We start from the raw sequence: 24110 nt of genomic DNA on the forward strand, positions 1-24110 counted from the left end.
CACTAACAGATGGGCAGAGGAAATGAAAACTAAAAAGGTCCAAGAACATACAATGTGATACTCACAATATAGCCACTTTAAGAATTACATTTGTTTCCTCTACATGGGGGAGCCATTTTACATAAATACAGTATCATTTCAGAACATACACAATCATAACTGGCAATTCTTAAGGGTTACTTGCAAAGAGAACATACCATTTTGTTGTTTATTTCATGGAAATGAATCTCGCAGACTTTCTCCACAACATCTTCATTTTCAAAGGTTACAAAGCCAAAACCTGTAAGAGAAAATTACGATGTTTACTGCATAAAAAAAATATAAAAAATATCCAGCATCTTATCTTCTGATGTATTCATTCAGGTGAAATCACCATACAAAGTAATGCAACATAAAAAGTAATGTAACATAAAGAGACTCCTAGTGAGTTCAGAATAAAAGCAGGAGAAAACAAAGCATGCTCCATATGTATGAGATCAAATATTTCCTTGTGGCATTATCTTTGCTTACTAGAAGCTTACTGAAGACCATAATATTAACACATACCGGATCACAGTAGAAAATTCTTTTTATGTGTTACCTAATACACTGCAATCATTATGTCACTACATTGAATGCCTAACTAAAAATATACTTATAAAGAGAGCCAGTAAACGGTATTCCACTTTATGAAATGTCCCAATGTTGACATTTTGAGCCCACAATTAAATGAAGTGTGCCTTCATTTCTGAAAACATATACATGCAGATGACTTTAAATTCCAACACACTGCCATGCACAGAATACAAATCAGCTGAGCACGAATGTTTATTGCTATAGGAAGGAGATTGGTAACTGCATGAAATCTGTTATAATATAATAATTTTTGTTTATATAGCACCAACATATTCTGCAGCGCTTTACAAATTATAGAGGGGACTTGTACAGACAATAGACATTACAGCATAACAGAAATCACAGTTCAAAACAGATACCAGGAGGAATGAGGGCCCTGCTCGCAAGCTTACAAACTATGAGGAAAAGGGGAGACACGAGAGGTGGAGGGTAACAATTGCTTTAATTATTTGGACCAACCATAGTGTAAGGCTCGGGTGTTCATGTAAAGCTGCATGAACCAGTTAACTGCCTAAGTGTGTAGCAGTACAGACACAGAGTGCTATTAACTGCATAAAGTGTATGAGAACATGATGCGAGGAACCAATTTTTTTTTTTTTTTTTAATAGGCCACACAGGGATCGTTAGGTTAATGCGTTGAGGCGGTAGGCCAATCTGAACAAATGAGTTTTTAGAGCACGCGTCAAACTGTGGGGATTGGGGATTAATCGTATTAACCTGGGTAGTGCATTCCAAAGAATAGGCGCAGCACGTGTAAAGTCTTGCAGACGGGAGTGGGAGGTTCTGATTATTGAGGATGCTAACCTGAGGTCATTAGCGGAGCAGAGGGCACGGGTAGGGTGGTAGACAGAGAGGAGATGTAGGGTGGTGCTGAGCCATGGAGTGCTTTGTGGATGAGGGTAGTAGTTTTGTACTGGATTCTGGAGTGGATGGGTAGCCAGTGTAATGACTGGCACAAGGTAGAGGCATCGGTGTAACGGTTGGTGAGGAATATGATCCTGGCTGCAGCATTCAGGACAGATTGGAGCGGGGAGAGTTTGGTAAGAGGGAGGTCGAATAGTAGAGAGTTACAATAGTCCAGACGAGAATGAATAAGTGAAACAGTAAGAGTTTTTGCAGAGTCGAAAGTAAGAAAAGGGCAAATTTTAGAAATGTTTTTTAGATGCAGATAAGAAGAGCGAGCCAGTGATCGGATGTGGGGGGTGAATGAAAGCTCCGAATCAAGGATGACCCCAAGGCAGCGGGCATGTTGCTTTGGAGTAATGGTGGAACCGCACACGGAGATGGCAATGTCAGGCAAAGGTAGGTTAGTAGAGGGAGAGAACACGAGGAGTTCAGTTTTTGACAGGTTCAGTTTCAGATAGAGGGAGGACATGATGTTAGAGACAGCGGTAAGACAATCACTGGTGTTTTCTAAAAAGGTCGGCGTGATAACAGGAGAAGAGGTGTATAATTGGGTGTCGTCAGCATAGAGATGGTACTGGAAACCAAATCTACTGATTGTTTGTTCAATAGGGGCAGTATACAAAGAGAAGAGGAGAGGCCTAGGACTGATCCTTCGGGAACCCCCAACAGTAAGGGGAAGGTGAGAGGAGGAGGAACCAGCAAAACATACAGTGAAGGATCGGTCAGAGAGATAGGAGGAGAACCAGGAGAGAACGGTGTCCTTGAGGCCGATGGAGCGGAGCATAGTGAGGAGGAGCTGATGATCCACAGCATCGAATGCTGCGGAGAGATCCAAGAGTATTAGCATGGAGTAATGACCATTAGATTTAGCTGTTAGTAGGTCATTAGAGACATTAGTGAGGGCAGTTTCAGTAGAGTGTAAAGAGCGGAAGCCAGATTGAAGAGGGTCGAGAAGAGAGTTATCTGAGAGATAGCGGGTAAGACGGGAGTGGACCAGGCGTTCCAGGAGTTTGGAGATGAAGGGAAGGTTAGAGACAGGTCTATAATTAGCGGCACAGTTTTGGTCGAGGGAGGGTTTTTTAAGTAATGGATGTATGATGGCATTCTTAAATGAGGAGGGAAAAATACCGGAAGTGAAAGAAAGGTTGGATATTTTTGTTAGGTGAGAGGTGACAGCCGGGGAAAGGGACTGGAGGAGGTGTGACGGAATGGGGTCACTGGTGCAAGTGGTCGGGCGAGAAGATGCAAGGAGCCTGATTACTTCTTCTTCTGTAACTGGTTCAAAGGCAGAGAGTGAACTAGATGCAGTGGGGGAGGGAGGACAGTGCATGGTATGAAGAGATTGGGAGAGGATTTCCTGTCGAATGTGGTCAATTTTTTCTTTGAAGTAATTGGCCAGATCGTCAGCGTGGAGATCCGTGGTTGGGGCCTGCTCTCTTGAGTTGAGTAGGGACTGGAAAGTGTCAAAGAGACAATTAGGGTTATTTGACAGTGAGGTGATGAGGGTGTTGAAATAGGTTTGTTTGGAGAGGTGAAGTGCAGAGTTGTATGTTTTAAGAATGAACTTATAATGGATGAAATCTTCGGGTAGATTAGATTTTCTCCACAGACGTTCAGCGCACCTGGAGCACCACTTCAGGAAACGTGTTTGCAGCGTGTGCCACGGTTGTCGCCATCTGTGCTGAGTTGTTCTATATATAGGAGGTGCAGCTTCATCCAGGGCACTTTGCATGGTTTCATTGTAATGCTTCAGAGCAGAATCAGGACATGAGATGGAGGAGATTGGGGCCAATGAGGACTGCAAGTTCTTCATAAATTTCTGGGTGTTAATGGCCTGTATGTTTCTATAAGTGTGGAAAGTGGGGGTGACCTGAGCGGGATGGCAGTTCTTGATAGAGAATGAAAGAAGGTTGTGGTCAGAGAGCGGGAGAGGGGAGTTTGTGAAATCGTCCACTGAGCAAAGCCGGGAGAAGACCAAGTCAAGGGAGTTTCCGTCTTCATGCGTTGGAGAGTTAGTATGCTGAGAGGCCAAAAGAGGAGGTTAGAGATAAAAGGTGAGAAGCAGATGGGGAGAGGGGAGAAGCAATGGGGATGTTGAAATCACCCATGATGAGGGTGGGGGTGTCACAGGAGAGAAAGTGTCGAAGCCAGGTGGCAAAGTGATCCAGGAACTGATGAGAGGGTTGGGAGGACGATACACCACCGCTACTCGCATGGAGAAGGGAACGTAGAGTCTCACAGCATGGACCTCAAAGGAAGAGAATACAAGTGAGGGTACTTGGGGGATAACTTGGAAGGTACATTTGGGTGAAAGGAGCAGACCAACGCCTCCACCTGCTCTGTTGTCTGATCTTGGGGTATGAGAAAAGTGTAGTCCACCATATGAAAGAGCAGCAGCAGCGGTGGTGTCTGACTGCTGGATCCAGGTTTCAGTAAGAGCTAGGAGATTGAGAGTTAGAAATGAAAAAGTCATGACTGAAGCAGAGTTTATTACACACAGAGCGAGAATTTTAAAGGGCACAATTGAAAGAGACAGAAGGCATGCATGGAATATTAATAAGTTTAGAGGGGTTTCTGGGTGTAGCAATTGGGGGGTTTGACTGGTTATAACATGGGGGGCCGGGGTTTGGAGAGATGTCTCCAGCAACTAGGAGAAGGAGGATAGAAAGTGAGCAGATGGTTAAGTGATTTGTGAGAGCATCTCTTGTGTTGGATGGTGGGACTGAATGGATCTGTACTGTTAAGCAATGTGAACAGAGCATGAGTGCTATACATAGGAGAGGCAAGAACAGAGGGGCCGATATGGATGGAGTGTAAAGAGTTTATGCAAGGGCGGTGAATGTGAGTGAATGCAGCAGCCAGGATATAGATTATACAAATACATATGGTGAGTATTTGTTCTGTTCTAAATGAATAGTGAACAGATTTAGATTGCCTTACCTGTCTCCTGCCCTGTCTAACTGCCATGTAGTTAAAACTATACATGGTCTACAATTGCTCCTTAATCAAGAAGGAGACTTCAAGAGACTAATCGGTTGCCAAGTAGTCAATTACTGTACTCAACGCGTATTGCTGGCATCAGAGCAGGGCTGGACTGGCCATCTGGCAAATGCCAGAAGGGCCTGTCTGGTCATGGGCTGCCTTGTCTGCTACGTTGTTAACAGAATTGGTGTTCTCAAGACTTCCATACTGTTAAGAGTTGTGATGGAGCACAAAGTCGCTGACTCTGTCACTTATCCCAGCAGGCCACGGGAATGATTAGAAATATTGGTCTCGTAGTAAAGCTCCATCCAGGGTAATATTAGTAATAAATTCCATCTGGTGCTTGGGGACGTGGTTAGTATGGGCCTGCATGAATTCAAATGCCAGGGCTGAATTTCAGTCCCAGTCCTTACCTGCAGTCAGAGTTAATAAAGCCCACAGGATATATAGAAACTAAGGAGGCAGGGTGGCCCCTCATCTGGCCAATTGTTCAGACAGCCATCTTGGCCTTCTACCATACACAAGAGCACTCATAAGGCCGACAGAAAGCTGCGGAAAAAATATCTGGTGGTGGCTTATCTCCGGGAGTACAGAGAAATCGGCAGTCCGGAATCAGAATTACCTGATAAATATCTCCCTCAACAATCAATTGGCCAGCACCCTTTTATATATTAGAGCGCAAGCCAATCCCTTTGAAATTGGTGGGGCTTTAGACTAATGCCACTTAAGCATGGTGATATCTTCCTCAGTATTTTGAAAGCTTATCTCAGGAATGGAACTCGCATACAGAAAAATAAAAAATTGTACCACTTCTTTGCTTGGATCCTCTCCTGGTTTGAACTTGTAAATACCAATGCATACTACCAATTAAAAGCCTGCCATGGTAAAACATACTTAAGGATAGGTTCACATTAGCGTTCGGCTGAGCTGCGGAGCGTCATTCCCACACCATAACAGCAAGTCCTTATGGCGGAACTACCTGCTCTTTATTCATGTATTATGGTTACAAAGGGTGGAAAGGGCTTATAGGGAACCGCTCAGAAAGTTTTACACCCGCCCAAAACCATTAATATGGATGAACATGCGGTTGATTCCTCCAGCATCAAGAAATCATATTTTAAAATTGTGTCTGGAAGTGTGCAGGAGAAGGAGGTTTTCCTCTGGAAGTGTGCGTTGGGGTGTGATGGATGCACTTACAGCTTCTCAGCCTTCACTGTATGGTTTAACTAGAATCACCCCCTCCAACTTGATTGACAGGTCAGTGGCTGTATACCACAGCAAACCACCTGTTAATCAGCCAGGCAGTGTGCTGTTCGGTAGGGACAGTGTTAAGCAGGGTCGGCATCAGCACCCGGAGCTCCCGGGCAAGTGCCGGGGCCCTGAGCAGGCAGAGGAGCACACTCGCCATCTAGGACACGGCACACTATGGGGGCCCAATTGATCAGGGCCCTGGCAATAGCAATACTTGCCTCTCCCCGCTCCACCACTGCGGCGTCTTCTACGTCTCTCGATTGTGACGTTCAGGTCAGAGGGCGCGATGGCGTCACATCTGTGCGTCCTGTGCCTAGACAGTCACAGTGCAGAGAGCCGAAAGATGCAGACACTGAGGAGTCGAGAGCAGAGCAGCGGCCACAGAGGAGAGTTGAGTATTTCAGCTTTTTTTTATGTTCGGAACATTATATATGGGGCCCATCATTCACTGGAGCATCATATATGGGGCCCACCATACACTGGGGCACCCTATATGGGGCCAATCATACACTGGATCATCATATATGGGGCATTATATGGGGCCCATCATACACTGGAGCATCATATATGGGGCCCATTATATATGGAGCATTATATGAGGCTTATCATGGAGCATCATATGGGGCCCATAATGGAGCGTTATATGGGGTCCATTAAAAATATGGAGCATCATATGAGGCCCATTACATATGGAGCATTATATGGGGTCCTTTATATATGGAGTAATAAATGGGAACTATTCCGTATTGAACATTATATGTGGCACATTGTATGTGGCACATTCTATATGGAGCAATATATGGGGCTCATTATACTCTATGGGGCCCATCCTATACTGTATGGAGCATTATATGGGGCTCATTATACTGTATGGAGCAATATATGAGGCTCATTCTGTATGGAGGAATATATGGGGCTCATTATTCAGTATGGAGCACAATGTGGTGCCCATAATACTGTATGGAGGACTATACTGTCTGGTTCATGTAATTTAAGTAGTTAGTGAAATATTTGGCATTGTACTATACCTATATATCTCTGCCGTATCAGTGCACTATGAATTGTGGTATGTGTTAAAGGGGCCCACTGAGACTCTTTCGCCCAAGAAAACCAGGAGCCAGCACTGGTGTTACGGCTCATGCAGAAGTCTGTAAAACTCAGGCTGAGCACAGAGAGTAACCAATGGACTGTCTGCGGGGCTCCCGACCCACTCTGCAGCCTCATATTACAGACATCTGCATGAGCCCTTAGGCTGAGAAGTTAGAAGTACATCGTCATGTCACAAAGCTCTTCCAGACTTCAAAACTCAGTTTTTTCCTGCTGGAGCAGTGCTTTGGGGTCATAAAGCGATCAAAAGGATTATCTTTTAAAAGGGCCACACAGTCAAATTATTTAAGGGGGAATGATTAAGGCTTATTACAAGTTCCCTTTAAAAGAAGCTTGGCTTCTTCAACTCCATGGCAATCGGAGTATGTGCAGATGATCAGTAAACACTGTGGGTTGGACGCTGTGTACTTGTGCAACGCACAGATGTTACAACATAGAGGATGGGAATTCTAGAAATCCCATGCCCACTCCACTATGCGTCCAGAGATACCCGCTGAGAAGAACTTGCGGCACGTCTCACCAGACTGCAGCATCTCAATTTCACCCATGGAATGTATTGGATGCGGTGAATCTATACGGTTCAGTGAACACCTGCGTTCAATAGATGGCAGCACTTTGGACGCAGCGAACATGTGCTGCCACTTCCGGATCCTCTGCACATAAGTGCATCTGAGTACTCAAATTCCCCTGCACCATTACATTAAATGGACTGGATTTATTTACATTGTGGTAAAGTGTGGTTAACTGAATATATGGACACAGGTTATCTTTATTTAAAAAAAAAAAAAAAAAAAACCTTAAAAGAAGAAAAACTATACAAATAAAATAGTTCAATGCAAATATAAAAATGTATAATTTAATGAAAATAAAAGTGATTACTATACTATATTTTCATCTAATAATTCATGATTCCACCGCTCTTGTAAAGAATTCTCTATGGGAAAACAGAATTAAATGTGTAGAGTATGAAGAATAATTGCCTCTGTACTATCAAATTCACAGCAGCGCACATCAAAACACATAAAGGGTTATAAATTACAAAGCACATACCACAAGGAAAACACCCTCGACAGAACCACCACTGCCATGGTAGCAACATAAAATGACTGGATTTTTTTCTCTTTACTAATGAGGAAAACTTAATGGGATCACCAAGCAGGCATAACACTACTTAGTGGTTTCAAGTGCCTGGAAGCACTGAAGGCGTTAACGCGTCTGTTATTTATAAGGGTCAGGAGACAAGGGGACTTAGATCTTTGCTCTGGAAGGGAAGCAGCCAGTGTGTAATAAGAACTTCTTGGATCAGTGCAGGTCTGCACTTGTCTTTGAACACTCTGAGGCGGTCAACCTTAAGGGTCATTCAGCATCCGGAGATGGTTATTTGTCCCTTTCTTCCTGAATTACTTCCTCTAATACCTCATCAGGACATCCTGAGGCTCTTAAGACACTATTAAAGTTTGAGGCTTGTGACCAGAGCTCTTGCCTCCCTCTCTGTAGCGGAATCAAATATGAACACAGACTTGGCCCAGTTAAATGCTGTTTGATGCTTCCTGCCTACCCATCAGCTATGCACAGTATTTACTCATCGAGGCCCTGGATCTGCCAGACAAAGCCACACGGAAAGGTTTTTGGCAGGCGGCACCAGTTCTGCGTATTGATTCCCTCTTAAAAATCAACACACTGTCATTTTCCTAACAACTGCTCAATACTTAAACAAATAAAAGACAAGGGGGAATGAAAAAAAGTGAGCTCTCTGAAGACAATCTGAGGAAGAGTTAGAAAACTAACGACTGCAGAAAAAAAAAATCAAGGCCCAAAATGTATTTTCTAAGACTGCTACTGCTGGTTTCACTGGAGCTGTGATTAACCACGTAAACATTTTTTATACAAGGTCACAACTACAATGTGACTTCATATATAAAGTTAAAGATAAAATAATCATTACAGTATTAGTTTAAAAAAGTAGAAAACTGCCACACCTGATACAATGTAACAGTTAAATGCTCATTGTAGATTCAACAAACCTTGAGAGAGTATAAAAATTGTGATGTTAAGAAAGTATACCTCTTTCCCCACTTACGAGCCACTTCTCCTACCACCACACCCCCCCTCCCCCCCCCCCCCCCCCGTTCTACTGAACTGAAGATGAACTCACTGAGGGATCAGATTACAGCTCTAATTGAAGTCTATTGAAAGGGTATAAGGAGAGAGACGACAATCAAGAAACAGAAATAGATGTGGTGCTACTACTTTCTAGGCGGTGTAGAGAGTAGATATGGGCATACCCAAACAGTAAAGTTCGGCATCCGTACCGAACACCTACTGTTCGCGCACAGACACTAAACATCAACTTCACCAGGAAGTCCATGTTATTGTTTGGCCCCCCGAAACACTGTATATATGTTGCACTGTCATGTACATGACAGCGTGGCAAACACCGCTTCTAATCGTCAGTAAAATCATCACCACCAGTCAGACAGCCGCAGATCTCACGCTGTCAAATGAATGCGTGAGCCCGCAGCTATGATCAGATGTATAAATTTTACCTCTGATCATTCGTGTCGGATGATGGGACTACTGCTCCCATCAGCCGACACCTGCTGCCACTAGTAACAGTGCGAGCAGGAGTGGCTGATGGGAGTATTCTTAAGCCATCGCCTGTGCTGTAAATAATAATTAAAAAAGCATGGGTTCCCCTGCATTTTTATTAACCAGCCAGGTAAAACTCACATCTGGGGACTACAACCCTCAGCTGTCAGCTTCAGCAAGGTTGGTTATCAATAATAGAGGGGTCCCCACACAGTATTCTTTAAATAAAGAAAAATAAACAATGTGGGTTACCCCCAATTTTTGACAACCAGCCAAGCTAAAGCAGACAGCTTGGGGGACTGGTAATCTCAGGGTAGTAATGGGCCATGGATATTGGCAACCCCAGCCTAAAAATAGCAGCCACCCAGAAAAGGCACATCTTTTAGATGAGCCAATTGTAGCACTTTGCCCGGCTCTTCCCACTTGCCCTGTAGTGGTGGCAAGTGAGACTCATATTTGTGGGTCTGATGTCACCTTGTATTGTCAGGTGACATCAAACCCATGGCTAAGTAATGGAGAGGCGTTTATAAGACACCTATCCATTACTTATCCTATAGTTGCATGGTAAATAAAGACACAACCAGAATAAAGTCTTTTATTTGAAATAAAACAAAACACACTTTTTTATTTGAAAATAGCAAACACAGTTATGCTCGTCATGATTTTACCACCGATCAGAAACGGTGTTTGCCGAGCTGTCATGCACTTGACAGAAAGGCAAACACTGGATGTTTGGGCCCCCACTCAAGAGAATGGGGTGTGGGTTCAGGTCCGGGTACTGTTCTGGTACCCAATACCCGAATTTTGTAACTATTCAGCCAAACTCGCCGGACAAGAATATCCAGGTGTCCGCCCATCTCTAGTAGAGAGTAAGGCCATGTTCACACTTTGCGGGTTTTACCGCGGATCCGCGGCGATTTTGATGCTGCGGGTCCGCAGCAGTTTCCATAGCATTTACATGTAAACCCTACGGAAACAGCAATCCGCTGTGCACATGCTGCAGGAAAAACCGTGCAGAAACGCAGCGGTTTACATTCCGCAGCATGTCACTTCTTTGTGCAGAATCGCTGCGATTCTGCACCCATAGGAATGCATTGATCCGCTAACTTCCCGCATGGGGCTGTGCCCACGATGCGGGAAGTAAGCGGATAATGTGCAGATGGTACCCGGGGTGGAGGAGAGGAGACTCTCCTCCAGGCCCTGGGAACCATATTTGTGTAAAAAAAAAAAAGAATTAAAATAAAAAATAATGATATACTCACCTCTCAGCGCTGCACGCGGCCGTGCGGTATCAGGGTTGGTGTGCGAGCAGGGCCTGCGGTGACGTTGCGGTCACATGACCGTGACGTTGCGGTCACATGACCGTGACGTCACAAAGGTCCTTCTCGCACAGCATCTTTGGAACCGGACCGCCGCGTGCAGCGCCGAGGAGATCGGGACGTCAGAGGGTGAGTATATAACCATGTTTTATTATTTTTAACATTACTATTGATGCTGCATATTGCTGCATATGCAGCATCAATAGTAGGAGTAAACCCGCAGCGGAAACCGCAAGACAAACCGCAATAAATCTGCAGGGATAACCGCAGCGGTTTTGCCCTGCAGATTTATCAAATCCGCTGCGGGAGAACCCCCAGAAGACGCCGCTGAGTGTGCACACAGCCTAAAGGTAAAACAAGAAAAGTTTCTCCACCTTCTCCATTTTGGCAGTCCATGAAAAACACACTCAGATATCATCAAAGATATGAACGAGTGCCATCCGATTCTCGGAGGCAAATTGTACAAACTGTGTTTTTCCTGCCAAGAGATGCAGAAATTTCTGCATCAAATACTTAACGTGTGCACATACCCTTAGGTTTCTACTGGTCACATATTCTGGAATTTCCAACATGAATTGTAATAATGAATGCAAATTTGGTTAACATTTCTACTTGCATTGTCCATGGACTCTCGAGACTGTAATTTGTGAGAAAACCTTGACTCGAGCAGTCCCTGACACGTGTGGGCTTTCAGAAATCATGGTAATATACTGTAGATTTTTTTCCACCTTTCTTTCCTTAACATGCCTCTGGGCATAGTTAAGAGTATCTAGCTTTTGTCATTATAGATAAGAAATGTCACTCCAAAGCTACACAGGAACTGTTGGTGCTGGTATCAGGACAAGAGAGGGCCTGCTATTCAATTCCAGTTTTAAATGCAGCACAATGTTACATTCAGTTTTCTCTATGTGATCCTTTGTTAGATACTGACTGGTAAATGAAAGTTTCAAGATGGAAGCAACATGCAGCAGATACAGGCAGCAAAGAGATAACAGGTCGTTTACAAGGCCCAAGCAGAATACAGTGCCAAGCCCACTATATATGTGCATGGGCATTTACCTGTCACTCAAATTCACTGTGCGCACAATTATTAGGCAATCTGTATTTTTGATGATTATTTTTATTATGCAAATTGCCTCTTCAAACAACCTTTCAAAAAACCTTATTTTTTATCAAATACAGTGCTATGAATCATCTCCCAGACACTGATCAGAGAGGTGTACCGTTCTCCTTCATTGTAAATCTGCCATTTAATAAGGGTCCACACGTTCTTAATAGGGTTGAGGAAAGTAAACGAAGAGGCAATGTCTTTTCTTTCATCTTTGAGGTTTTCACGGTCAGCCAAGCAGCGGAGTACTTCAATGAATGACATATTTACTATGGATATAGTCACTTGAGAGATGGCTGCAATATTCTGGTTACTATGCAGGCATTGCTCTATGGGCTTCTTATATACATAGCACTCCCTGCGCTATTTACTTTGGTTCTCGTCTCACTGGTGGTTTCACTTCGTGTTACTTTTGTGCTTAAATTATTATATGTATCTGTATGTGTATATTTTGTTTCCTGATTTTAACATTTTTTTCTAATAAAATGTAAACTGTTTTATTGATATAGCATGACTCATTGTCCTCTTTATATCTAATCTGTAGGGGATGTGCTGTGATAGGAACCATGCATGTATGACCACAGCCTTGGGAGAACCTTGCAGTGATTTACTACAGAAGGGGGCAATGGCTTGTAAACATTTTTAGATACCGTACTTATCATTGGAGGTGGAAATCAAATAATACACTTACAGAACAATGGCATTTAGATTTTCTGCAGCCTTTGCCCTGGAAAACTGTCAGAATGCAGACTGCAAATTATATTCGGGAAGTCATTCAGGAATTAAAATAATGACACTTTGTAATTTGCTAGCAATCTAGCAAGCACCATAACTCACTATCTAGCTACAGTTTTCTTTTATAATTGCATTCAGAATTGTTGGCTTTTCTTTTTACTTTTCAGCAAATTAAAATCCCAGCAATATATAATAGTTTTAATTTATACAGCGCAAACTATATTCCACAGAGCTTTACAATGCAGAAGGTACGGTATACAAACTGAATCAGACATGACAAAGTAACACATGTCTAAGTCTTTAATCCCACAAGTATTTTTGATCAGTATTTTATCAGTAATTTGGAGCCAAACCAAAAGTGGCTCGAAAACACAGAAAAGGCATGAAACTTCTAATTCTAGTTTCCAATTTTCGTTTTGACTTACAATTACTGATACAAAATACTGACCAAGTACTGACGCATGAATAAAGCTCATTCACACGTGAGTTTTCTGTACAGGTGCTGTGCTTTTTCACAGCTATACTCATACCTTATACCTATAAGGCCGGTTTCACACATCCGTGTCTCCGGTACGTGTGGTGACAGTTTTCCCACATACCGGAGACAAGTACACAAGTAGACCCATTCAAATGAATGCGTCTGTGCACGTCAGTGTGTTTCCACGGACCATGTATCCGTGGGCAAAACACGCTGACATGTCTGTTTTTTGCTGTCAGCACGAACGGTAAAACGTCGTGCACACGGAGAACACACATTGATGTCCTCCGTGTGACACGCAGCGGCACCGGCGAAGAGGCGCTACAGTAAGCGTTGTGCCCCGGTGGCTGGTGTTGAAGCCGGCTGTCATCATTTTCCCCTGCTCTGCCAGTGAGCAGAGGAGAATGATGAGCGTTATAATAAGTCCGAATGACAGCAGGTGGGGGCTTTTCGGACTCTTACCCCCATTATCCGACAACTGCTGCCGCTAATAACAGTGACAGTAGATGCGGATGATCGGGGTATTCCCCAGTCGCCGGCTGCGTTCTAAGTAAATAAATTAATGAAAAACCTGACGTCGGTTCCCCCCTATTTTCTTAATCAACCAGACAAAACTCAGCTGTCAGCTTCTGCAAGGTTGGTTATCAAGAATAGAGGGGTCCCCACACGTTTTTTTTAATTATTTAAATAAATAATTAACCTGCTGTCGTTCGGAGTATAACACTCATCATTCTCCCCTGCTCGCCGGCAGAGCAGGGGAGAATGAGGAGAGCCGGCTTGAGCACCAGGTGCCGGGGAAAAGCGTTCACAGTAGCGCTTCTTCCCCGGCGGCCGTCCGTGTGGTACTGATAGGGCACACGTAGTACACAACAAGACACGGATATCTCCGGTAACAGAAATATCAGGATGTGTGAAACCAGCCTCACAGGGTATGGGGCTATTCACATGTCAGTTACTTTTTTGAGGACCAAGTGGTCTGTACAAAATTTCAAGGACATGTCAGATATTGTTCTGAGTGTTGGATCAAGCTGGGAAATGCAAGACAGTGAAAAAAAAGTCTGACAACACTTGGATGCCATCTGCGTGCTGTCTGTTTTTCACAAACTAGTTTATAGGAGAAGGTAGAGAAACTTTTTTTTTTTCCCATAGCAAAAAACAGATGAAAATTGGACCTTGCTCCGATGGCATTCTGATGAAAATCAGATGAAAAAACTTGACACTGGATGAAGCCTTAGGCGGCTACATAGCAGGAATGTATGCAGTAGTCAATATTACGCCTAATTTTGAGGGTACAGGTATGTGCACAATGGATTCTCTGAGGAAAGAAAAAGACTACAAGTATTCTAGTGGAACAGGTTCAGGCAACACATCTTCTATGGGATGTTTTTGGAGGATTTTTTCATTTCCTGAAGCGGTTTTGAAATGTTTTAGAAGTGTTTTTTTTTTTTTCATTCAAAAAGATTCTCATAGCCTTCTGATTGGATAGTGCCTTGTTTGGAGCATTTTCCATCAAAGTAGTGACATGCATATTCTTATCTACCACCAGGAGTATTTCAAAACCTGTTACAGAAGAAAAACACTGAAATCACTGGACATCTGGGAAACATGGTGGCTCAGTGGTTAGCATTGTGGCTTTGCATTGCTGGGGTCCTGCATTCAAATCCCACCAAGGAAATCATCTGCAAGGTGTTTGTATGTTCTCCCTGTGTTTGTGGATTTTCTCTGGGTTCTACGGTTTCCTCCCACACTCCAAACACACATTGATAGGAATTTAGATTGTGAGCCCCAAACAACTCAGGGTGTCATTGAAACTAGCACTGTCTGCACAGTAGAGCACAGAAGACTAACGCATGCTTTGATATCTTTCATATTGACCATATTTTGCTTCATAAAACTGAAACTCTGCCCACTTGTTGGTATTGACAACACAATAATGCAAAAAAATCTCCAAAATCTGGAGACAATTGGCATCACAGTCAGCCAGATTGTGTGATCTTAGATTAGTCAGGGTCGTAACTTTATAGTAGGTGCAGGGGTTGCAGATGCACCTGGGCCCTAACGTCAAAGGGGCCCAAACAGTCCCTTTGCCCCATCTAAGAAAACCAATTATTTTACACATCTGTGATAGTTAGGGGTCCTGTTGGAAATTTAGCAGTGGGGTCCACAACCTTTAAGTTATGTGGGAGGCACTCCTCCCACTGACACATGCCTCATAGAGGGAAAATTGACCTCTTGTTTCTACACAGAGCTTAGAAGGATTCAGCTAGTCTGTTTTTGATCACGTGATGTCACAGATCTAATGGTAAAGAGAAAAATTTGCTGGGTAGAAAGGCAAAATGAGCAATTGTAAGTACACCATACTAAATAATATAAAATATATTAAGAGGATTAAAACTTTGATGGGAGTAGTTCTTTAAAAATATGACTGACAATACCATCAACACAAAAAGGCTATTAGGCTATAACATGTGCAAATTTTCTGCAATCTAAGAAATCACATATTAGCAGTACACTGCCAGAAATAGACGGAAGCCAATAAATTGTTACTAATAATATAGCATTAGACACAAGTGTCCAAAGCATATGACAGAGGAGGGTTTCTTTGCCCGCAGCAGCAGCAGCACATCCTTACCGCTCTATTCCAGAGGTGTGTTATTTATGCACCTGTCTTCTGCATATAGGAAGCTGCAGCAGCTGGCGCCCGTAAACTGTAATAAAACGCCTTTCACAAAATGAAGAAATGTGACCAGACAAGCCAAGCATAATGATATTAAAGCCCGTGTCAATTAATTTTTCTTCCGTGTGATAAATGAGCCCCGTTCTGTCCATTAATAATGAAGGAAGAAACAAGGAAAGTTGACAGTGGCTTAATTTATTTTCTCAACTTGCCTGGTCATATCTCTTCCTGTGTTGCTAAACCTTTCTGGAGCTTTGGGGAATTGCTGCCGAGGATAAATAGATTGCTGTGAATCAATGTGGCTCTGGTCTGTTCACACATTCCCCTAAAATGAGAGGGGAAGATGCTGAAAAAGCCACGCAGTACCTGAGATCAGCAGCCATTAGCACAGGAAGATAGTGAGCTGCACATGCCATGTCTAATCTCTAGGCAAACTATCCACTTAAGGAGTGATTTCTCTCAAATCAAAAAGTAATCTAAAAATATAAGACTCCAAGTCATCAACCAGCATTACAGCTCGCAGCCTTTCTATTAGTGTGCAGATAAAACGCTAAGGATGGTTTCAGAGTTGGTTCTCCAACCACGGTGCGTGGAATGACCTGCACAGGCATATAGAAAGACTGTGGAGTTTGGGCTAGGTGACCCATGGCCAGCCTGTGCATCGCGGTCCAATAAAGGACTGCAAAACACAGATTTGTGACACCAGCCTAAGGAAATGTATGACTATAACTAGGCAAAAGTATCATTCAGGAGTATAAGAAAGCGGGGTAATAACTCACTGGTAAACACCGCACTGTAAGTCATATTGACTGTCAACCAACTTTCTCAGAGAAATATAAAGAGAATCAGTCACCAGGTCTTTGCTCCCCCATGTGAGAGAGCAGCACAATTTGGGGTAGAGACCCTTAATCCAGTGAATATCACTTACTGGGCAGCTTGCTGTAGTTTTGATAAAATCACCGTTTTATCTGCTGGTTCTCTGAATGCTGAGTCAAGTACTCCCCAGTCAATATCACTAATTGGCCGCTTTCTGTGTACATTGTGCATAGGCAGAAAGCTGCTAATCAGTGGAGAAAGAGGGGGTTATGCAGAGCTCATGAATATGGAGGACTACATGGCAGTATGAGACCTAGGCGCTAGGGATGAACTTCTGCTGATAAAACTGAAAGCAGCCCACTAAGTGACACATCGTTGGAATCAGGGTCTCTTCTCCTACATTTTCCTATTCTCAGATTAGGTGGTGACACATTCCCATTAACCATTTTCATTTACAAGGATACAAAGACAACCAGAAAATAAACAGGACTGACTCTTATTATAAACAAAATGTATAAAAATGACAAATGATGAAGACTGGCACTTGCATCGCCAGTTTTACCCCCGGTTAGCCCCTAGCGCAAAGGTATTTTTGTGAAGTGGGGCTGTACTTTCATCTAGAACAGAACGGTTTTGCAGCAAGTGTGATAAAACATTTTGTAAGGTGAAAAAAAATCAAAACAACGTGAAATCCTGACATTTTCCCACTGTTTAGAATACAAACGTTTTTTTGGCAGGTGCTGCAAAGCACATATTTTAAGATTGCGTTTCGCCCCTTGGGAAGTCCACACAAAGAGAATAAACAATCCGTGCAGAGTATGAAGGCTCTTCTCGCTCTCACCCTCCCATCATTAAAGCTTTGTGTGTTTGTAGTATAGCCATTTCTATTGATGCCGGATGACATGGAGCTTCCAGTACTAGCATATCTTCTCTAAAGATAATGGGCTCATACTGATCGGTTCACTTCAGTCTCAAACATTGTTCTGTAACAGACTGAAAGTGATCTGTTCGCATTTCTATCTGCACTTCAAACCAGCCCAAGCACCAGCAGCACAGCAACATGTCCGTCCATGTGCATAAGGGTGAACCACCTGGGCCATTAAAAAGATTGTACCAAAGGGGACCACATTTGAGACCTTTGTACCAACCGCAGTGGGCAGCTACTTCCATGTCATTACTGTTCAAAATGGACTTTACCTGGCTAAGAACACAAATAGGCAAATTCCTGGACATCCATCTGATCTTGCTATGCGTCAGAGAGACCAATACAGATCCAGCAATAGCACGGAAACCCCATGATTGTGTTGTGTCGCATTACCATGGGGCCCCACAGCACAACTTGGGACTCCACTTTTGCAAGACCCCCTTCAAACGCAAGTTTAGAACAAGAGAAGCCGATGATTAAAGCCCCCATACACATTAGATTATTGCTGGATGAATTCATCAATTACAACGGGACCAGCTGATTGATGTGTGCGTTATCCTCCCTACTGTCCCCTAACAGATGAGTTCAGGAAAGATACGGAGGCAGTAAGAATTCATATGAATCCTTCATTTTCCAGACTAATAAGCCAAAGCCAGAAAAACTTGGTATCAATTTTCTCCACTTTGGCCAAACCAAGCATTCACATGTACCGGGGAGTAGAGAAAGACCGCTACTGTACAACAGCCATCTGAGGGGCATCTTTTAAGTTAAGCTCTGTTTATATGGACCAAATGGTGGCAAGCTATAACCACCGATGACTACACTTATACCAGTTAGCTGTCATTTAACCACCTGTTTACACAGGAGGGCAAAGTAAACAATACGCACAGACCAATCTACACTTGTACGCCCAGTGTTTATAGCTGAAACAGTTCATTGTGACAAGTCCTGTTTGCACAGGATTATGCACGGCCGAGAAAGAAACTTTTCTGCTGCGCAAAATATCATTTCACCCGACGATGGAGCACTTTGTATGTTCATAAAGGCAGCTTGCTTACATGGCAAGATAATCATGAAGTGAGCATATTTAGCAACGCTAATTCTCTATTATCTTGCAGTATAAATGCCCCTTTAAGTGATAAAGTACACAAGGACGTCACAGCGAAGGACATTAACCCCTTCATGACATCCGCCATACATGTACAGCGCTGCAGGAGGTGCGTTCCTGCAAACCGCCATACATGTATAGCGTAACGATCGCACTGGCTCACTCCAAGCGGCGGGGCGATCAAAAGTGGGTGTCAGCACGATATGAGAGATGACAGGCTGCAGTGCCCATGATAGGTGCTAGTACGATCACCTTGTGCCGTTGGTCTTCATGGTAACCCTGGGCCAATGGGCCAAGGGGTCACCCAGTTTTGGTGGCCTGTAAGCTCCTGCTCAGAGCAGGAGCTGACGCGCATCCTGCCCTGCACTAATGCAAAAGCATTGCAGAGTATTAGATCAGCGATCAGTCACTGGAAAGATTATTACTTTACCTCGTCTCAGGATATGTTATCACAAAATAAAGAACAAAAAAAAAAAAAGAAAAAGATCAATCCAATAAAAAAATATATTTATGTAAAAACAAAAATAAACAAGTAAATATACAAATATTTGGTATCACAGCATGCGGAACGACCGGACCTATAAAACTGTCTCACTATTTATCCTCTTCAGTGAATACCTTAAAAAAAGTGGCAAAAAACTATGCTTCTTTATCATATCGCTAAACAAAAAGTAGAATAAAATGGGATCAAAAAGTCAAATGTGAATAAAATGTATTAACTGAAAAAGTCATCTTGTCCCGCAAAAAAAAACAAGCTACCATAATGCTTCATCAGTGGAAAAATACAAAAATTATAGCTCTTAATATAAATCAGGAGATTTAAATTCATTTAAATTAGCTAGATGTTCCCGCACCATCACTCTGTTTATGGATAAAGAGGATTCTTTTATTCCTTCGATGGCACTGTGAAGATCAGTTGATGTTACGTTTGCTTTCTAAGGCTACGTTCACACTAGCGTCTTTGGGCGCAGCGTCGTCGACGCAACCCAATACACAACGCAGCGTTTTTTGACGCATGCGGTCAACGCAGAACAACCCAATAAAAAATAAACCACCATAAATTGCAAAAAAAAAAAAAAGTCACACACATAAAAAAAAAAAACAACAAACAACAAACATTGCAAAGAATAAAAAAAAATGGGCAGAGAAATTATATACTTACATCTCTTGAAGGCAGAGCTGTGTCTCGTGTACTCTCTTTCCAGACGTGCAGGCAAGTGAAATACAATGTAATCACCTTTTTTTTATATCTATGGGGTGGTCTTGTCACTGTCTAGACACTTCATCACTTGTTTTTTACTCAAAAGGCGCATGCGTCGAACAACGCAGGTACCTGCGCACTATGCGTTGTACATAGACAGTAATGTGGTGTTTTGGTACATTTACGACGCAAGTGCGTTGCATGTGTTGTTTACCGGAAATTTGGAGCAGGAAAAATGCAACATGTAGCGTCGGCCGCGCCCCGTCTGGTGCGCCCAAATGACGCATGCGTCGTACAACGCATACCGGCGCATGTCCATGCGCCCCCCATGTTAAAGACAGGGGCGCATGACGCATGCATCGGTATCCGTCGACGACGCTGCGCCCAAAGACGCTAATGTGAACGTAGCCTAAGAGAACACAGATGCAAAATAGGAATTTAAAAGATTGGCCTTTTCAACATCATTTTTGACCACGTCAACCTTTTCATCCTGTAAAAATCCTATAGCATCTTTTACTTTTCTTTTGCTCTTGACATACTCCCCTTTTTTTTGCTGCTTTTGGTCTTACTTGCACGCCTTCATTATTGGCTTTAGCTCTTCTAACTCTTGCCCTGCCTTCCCTGCAAACAACATTATACTTTCCATTTGATAGAAATTCATTTTTTCCTTTTTAACAAGTGATTAAGTTCTGTGTTCATCCATCGTGGTCTCTTTAAATGCTTCCAATTCTTCCTTCTTTTTGGGATTGTTACCGATTGTGCTGTAAGAATTTAGTTTAGCAAAATATCCCACCCTTCTTGGACATTTCTGCCCTTTGAAATATCCAGTGATTGGACCTTTCCTACCCTCTTTCTGAGTTCATTGAAATCTGTTTTTCTGAAGACCAACCTTAAAGTCATAGTCCTCACTGGTCTTTCTCCTCTGGTAATCCAAAATTCAAAGATCGTATGATTGCTGGCACCTAAATTCTAAATTCTTTACTTCCTCAATAGCCGGCAAGAGCCGCTCTGTAGCAGCAGATATCTGCGACCAGCACAACAGTTAGGTAGGTAGCAACTACCTGCTTGTTTTTAGGCCCCTAGCAGAAAAAATGGTCCTGGATAAGCCCTTTAATGCAACTTGTTTACTATTAGACATTAACCCCTTCACCCCGAAGCCTGTTTTCACCTAAGTGACAGGGCCAATTTTTAGAATTCTGACCACTGCCACTTTATGAGGTCATAACTCTGAAACGCTTCAACGGATCCTGGTGATTCTGACATTGTTTTCTCGTGACATATTGTACTTCATGATAGTGGTAAAACTTCTTCGATATGACTTGCATTTATTTGTGAAAAAAACAAAAAATTGTCGAAAATTATGAAAATTTAGCAATTTTCAAACTTTTAGTTTTTATGCCCTTAACCCCTTCCCGACATGTGACGGAATAGTACGTCACATGTCGGGACCCCCGCTTTGATGTGCGCTCCGGCGGTGAGCGCACATCAAAGTCGCGACATGTCAGCTGTTTTTTACAGCTGACATGTGCGCGCAATAGCGGCGGGTGAAATCGCGATCACCCGCCGCTATTAACTAGTTAAATGCCGCTGTCAAACGCAGACAGCGGCATTTAACTACCGCATCCGGCCGTGCGGCCGGATATGAGCGCATCGCCGACCCCTGTCACATGATCGGGGGTCGGCGATGCTCCTCCATTGTAACCATAGAGGTCCTTGAGACCTCTATGGTTACTGATTGCCGGTGGCTGTGAGCGCCCCCCTGTGGTCGGCGCTCACAGCACACCTGCAAATCTGCTGTGTCGCAGCGATCTTATGATCACTGCTGCATAGCAGAGCCGATCGGGCTGTGCCTGCTTCTAGCCTCCCATGGAGGCTATAGAAGCATGGCAAAAGTAAAAAAAAAAAGTTTTTAAAAATGTGAAAAAAAATAAAAAAAATATAAAAGTTTGAATCACCCCCCTTTCGCCCCAATCAAAATAAATCAATTAAAAAAAAACCCAACCTACACATATTTGGTATCGCCGCGTTCAGAATTGCCCGATCTATCAATAAAAAAAAGCATTAACCTGATCGCTAAATGGCGTAATGAGAAAAAAATCCGAAACGCCAGATTTACGTTTTTTTGGTCGCCACGACATTGCATTAAAATGCAATAACGGGCGATCAAAAGAACGTATCTACACCAAAATGCTATCATTAAAAACGCCAGCTCGGCACGCAAAAAATAAGCCCTCACCTGACCCCAGATCACGAAAAATGGAGACGCTACGAGTATCGGAAAATGGCGCAATTTTGTTTTGTTTTGTTTTTTGCAAAGTTTGGAATTTTTTTTCACCACTTAGGTGAAAAATAACCTAGTCATGTTAGGTGTCTATGAACTCATAGTGACCTGGAGAATCATAATGGCAGGTCAGTTTTAGCATTTAGTGAACCTAGCAAAATAGGCAAGCAAAAAACAAGTGTGGGATTGCACTTTTTTTGCAATTTCACTGCACTTGGAATTTTTTTCCCGTTTTCTAGTACACGACATGCTAAAACCAATGATGTCGTTCAAAAGTACAACTCGTCCCGCAAAAAATAAGCCCTCACATGGCCAAATTGATGGAAAAATAAAAAAGTTATGGCTCTGGGAAGGAGGGGAGTGAAAAACGAAAACGGAAAAACGGAAAAAGCTCCGGGGGTGAAGGGGTTAAATTAGAGAGTTATATCACATAATATAGTTAATAAACAACATTTCCCACATGTCTGCTTTACATCAGCACAATTTTGGAAACAATTTTTTTTTTTGTTAGGGAGTTATAAGGGTTAAACCAGCGATTTATCATTTTTGCAACAAAATTTGCAAAACCATTTTTTTTTACGGACCACCTCACACTTGAAGTGACTTTGAGGGGTCTATATGACAGAAAATGCCCAAAAGTGACACCATTCTAAAAACTGCACCCCTCAAGGTACTCAAAACCACATTCAAAAAGTTTATTAACCCCTCAGGTGCTTCACAGGAATTTTTGGAATGTTTAAAAGAAATTGAACATTTAACTTTTTTTTCACAAAATTTTGACTTCAGATCCAATTTGTTTTATTTTACCAAGGGTAAGGCTTCTTTCACACTAGCGTCGGGCTCGGTCCGTCGCAGTGCGTCGGGCCAAGGTCCCCGACGCTAGCGTTGTCTCCGCCGCACAACGGGGGCAGCGGATGCATTTTTCCAGCGCATCCGCTGCCCCATTGTGAGGTGCGGGGAAGTGCGGGGAGGTGGGGGCGGAGTTCCGGCCGTGCATGGGCGGTCGGAAAAAGCGGACCGTCGGGAGCAAAAACGTTACATGTAACGTTTTTTGGTCCCGACGGTCCGCCACAACACGGCGCAACCGTCGCACGACGGTTGCGACGTGTGGCAATGCGTCGCAAATGCGTCGCTAATGTAAGTCAATGCAGAAAAAAACGCATCCTGCAAGCACTTTTGCAGGATGCATTTCTTCGGCAAAACGACGCATTGCGACGTATTGCAGTAAACGCCAGTGTGAAAGTAGCCTAACAGGAGAAATTGGACCACAAAAGTTGTTGTACAATTTGTCCTGAGTACGCTGATACCCCATATGTTAGGGTAAACCATTGATTGGGCACATGGCAGAGCTCGGAAGGGAAGGAGCACCATTTGACTTTTCAATGCAAGATTTGCTGGAATTGAGATCGGAACCCATGGCTCGATTGGAGAGCCCCTGACGTGCCTAAACAGTGGAAACCCCCACAAGTGACACCATTTTGGAAAGTAGACCCTCTAAGGAACTAATCTAGATGTGTGTTGAGCACTTTGAACCTCCAAGTGCTTCACAGAAGTTTATAATATAGAGCCATAAAAAAAATTTCATATTCATTTTCACAAAAAATGATCTTTTTGTCCCCAATTTTTTATTTTCCCAAGGGTAACAGGATAAATTGGACCTCAAAAGTTGTTGTGCAATTTGTCCTGAGTACGCTGATACTTCATATATGGGGATAAACCACTGTTTGAGCGCATGGCAGAGCTCAGAAGGGAAGGAGCGCCGTTTGACTTTTCAATGCAAAATTGGCTGGAATTGAGATCGGAACCCATGTCGCCTTTGGAGAGCCCCTGACATGCCTAAACAGTGGAAACCCCCCACAATGGACCCCATTTTGGAAAGAAGACCCCCTAAGGAACTTATCTAGATATGTGGTGAGCACTTTTAACCCCCAATTGTTTCACTAAAGCTTAAAATGTAGCGCTGTGAAAATTTAAAAAAATAATTTTTTCTTTCCACAAAATGATGTTTCAGC

General features: G+C 43.1%; 1 protein-coding gene across 7 annotated transcripts in view; it reads right to left on the minus strand.

The window, feature by feature from the left end:
- The window catches only part of MSI2 (musashi RNA binding protein 2), an 894813-nt gene that overhangs the window by 331003 nt on the left and 539700 nt on the right, over nt 1-24110 (minus strand). For all 7 annotated transcript variants that reach the window (XR_013223945.1, XM_077296832.1, XM_077296831.1 and 4 more), the window contains exon 8: nt 198-280. Coding sequence is in view for 6 of the 7 variants with exons in the window: in XM_077296832.1 (XP_077152947.1) it covers nt 198-280 (83 nt within the window). In the remaining variant the exon portion in view is untranslated. The remainder of the gene's footprint in view (nt 1-197; nt 281-24110) is intronic.

The sequence above is a fragment of the Ranitomeya variabilis genome, chromosome 3 (genome assembly GCF_051348905.1).
Source record: "Ranitomeya variabilis isolate aRanVar5 chromosome 3, aRanVar5.hap1, whole genome shotgun sequence".
NCBI classification, from domain to species: domain Eukaryota; kingdom Metazoa; phylum Chordata; class Amphibia; order Anura; family Dendrobatidae; genus Ranitomeya; species Ranitomeya variabilis.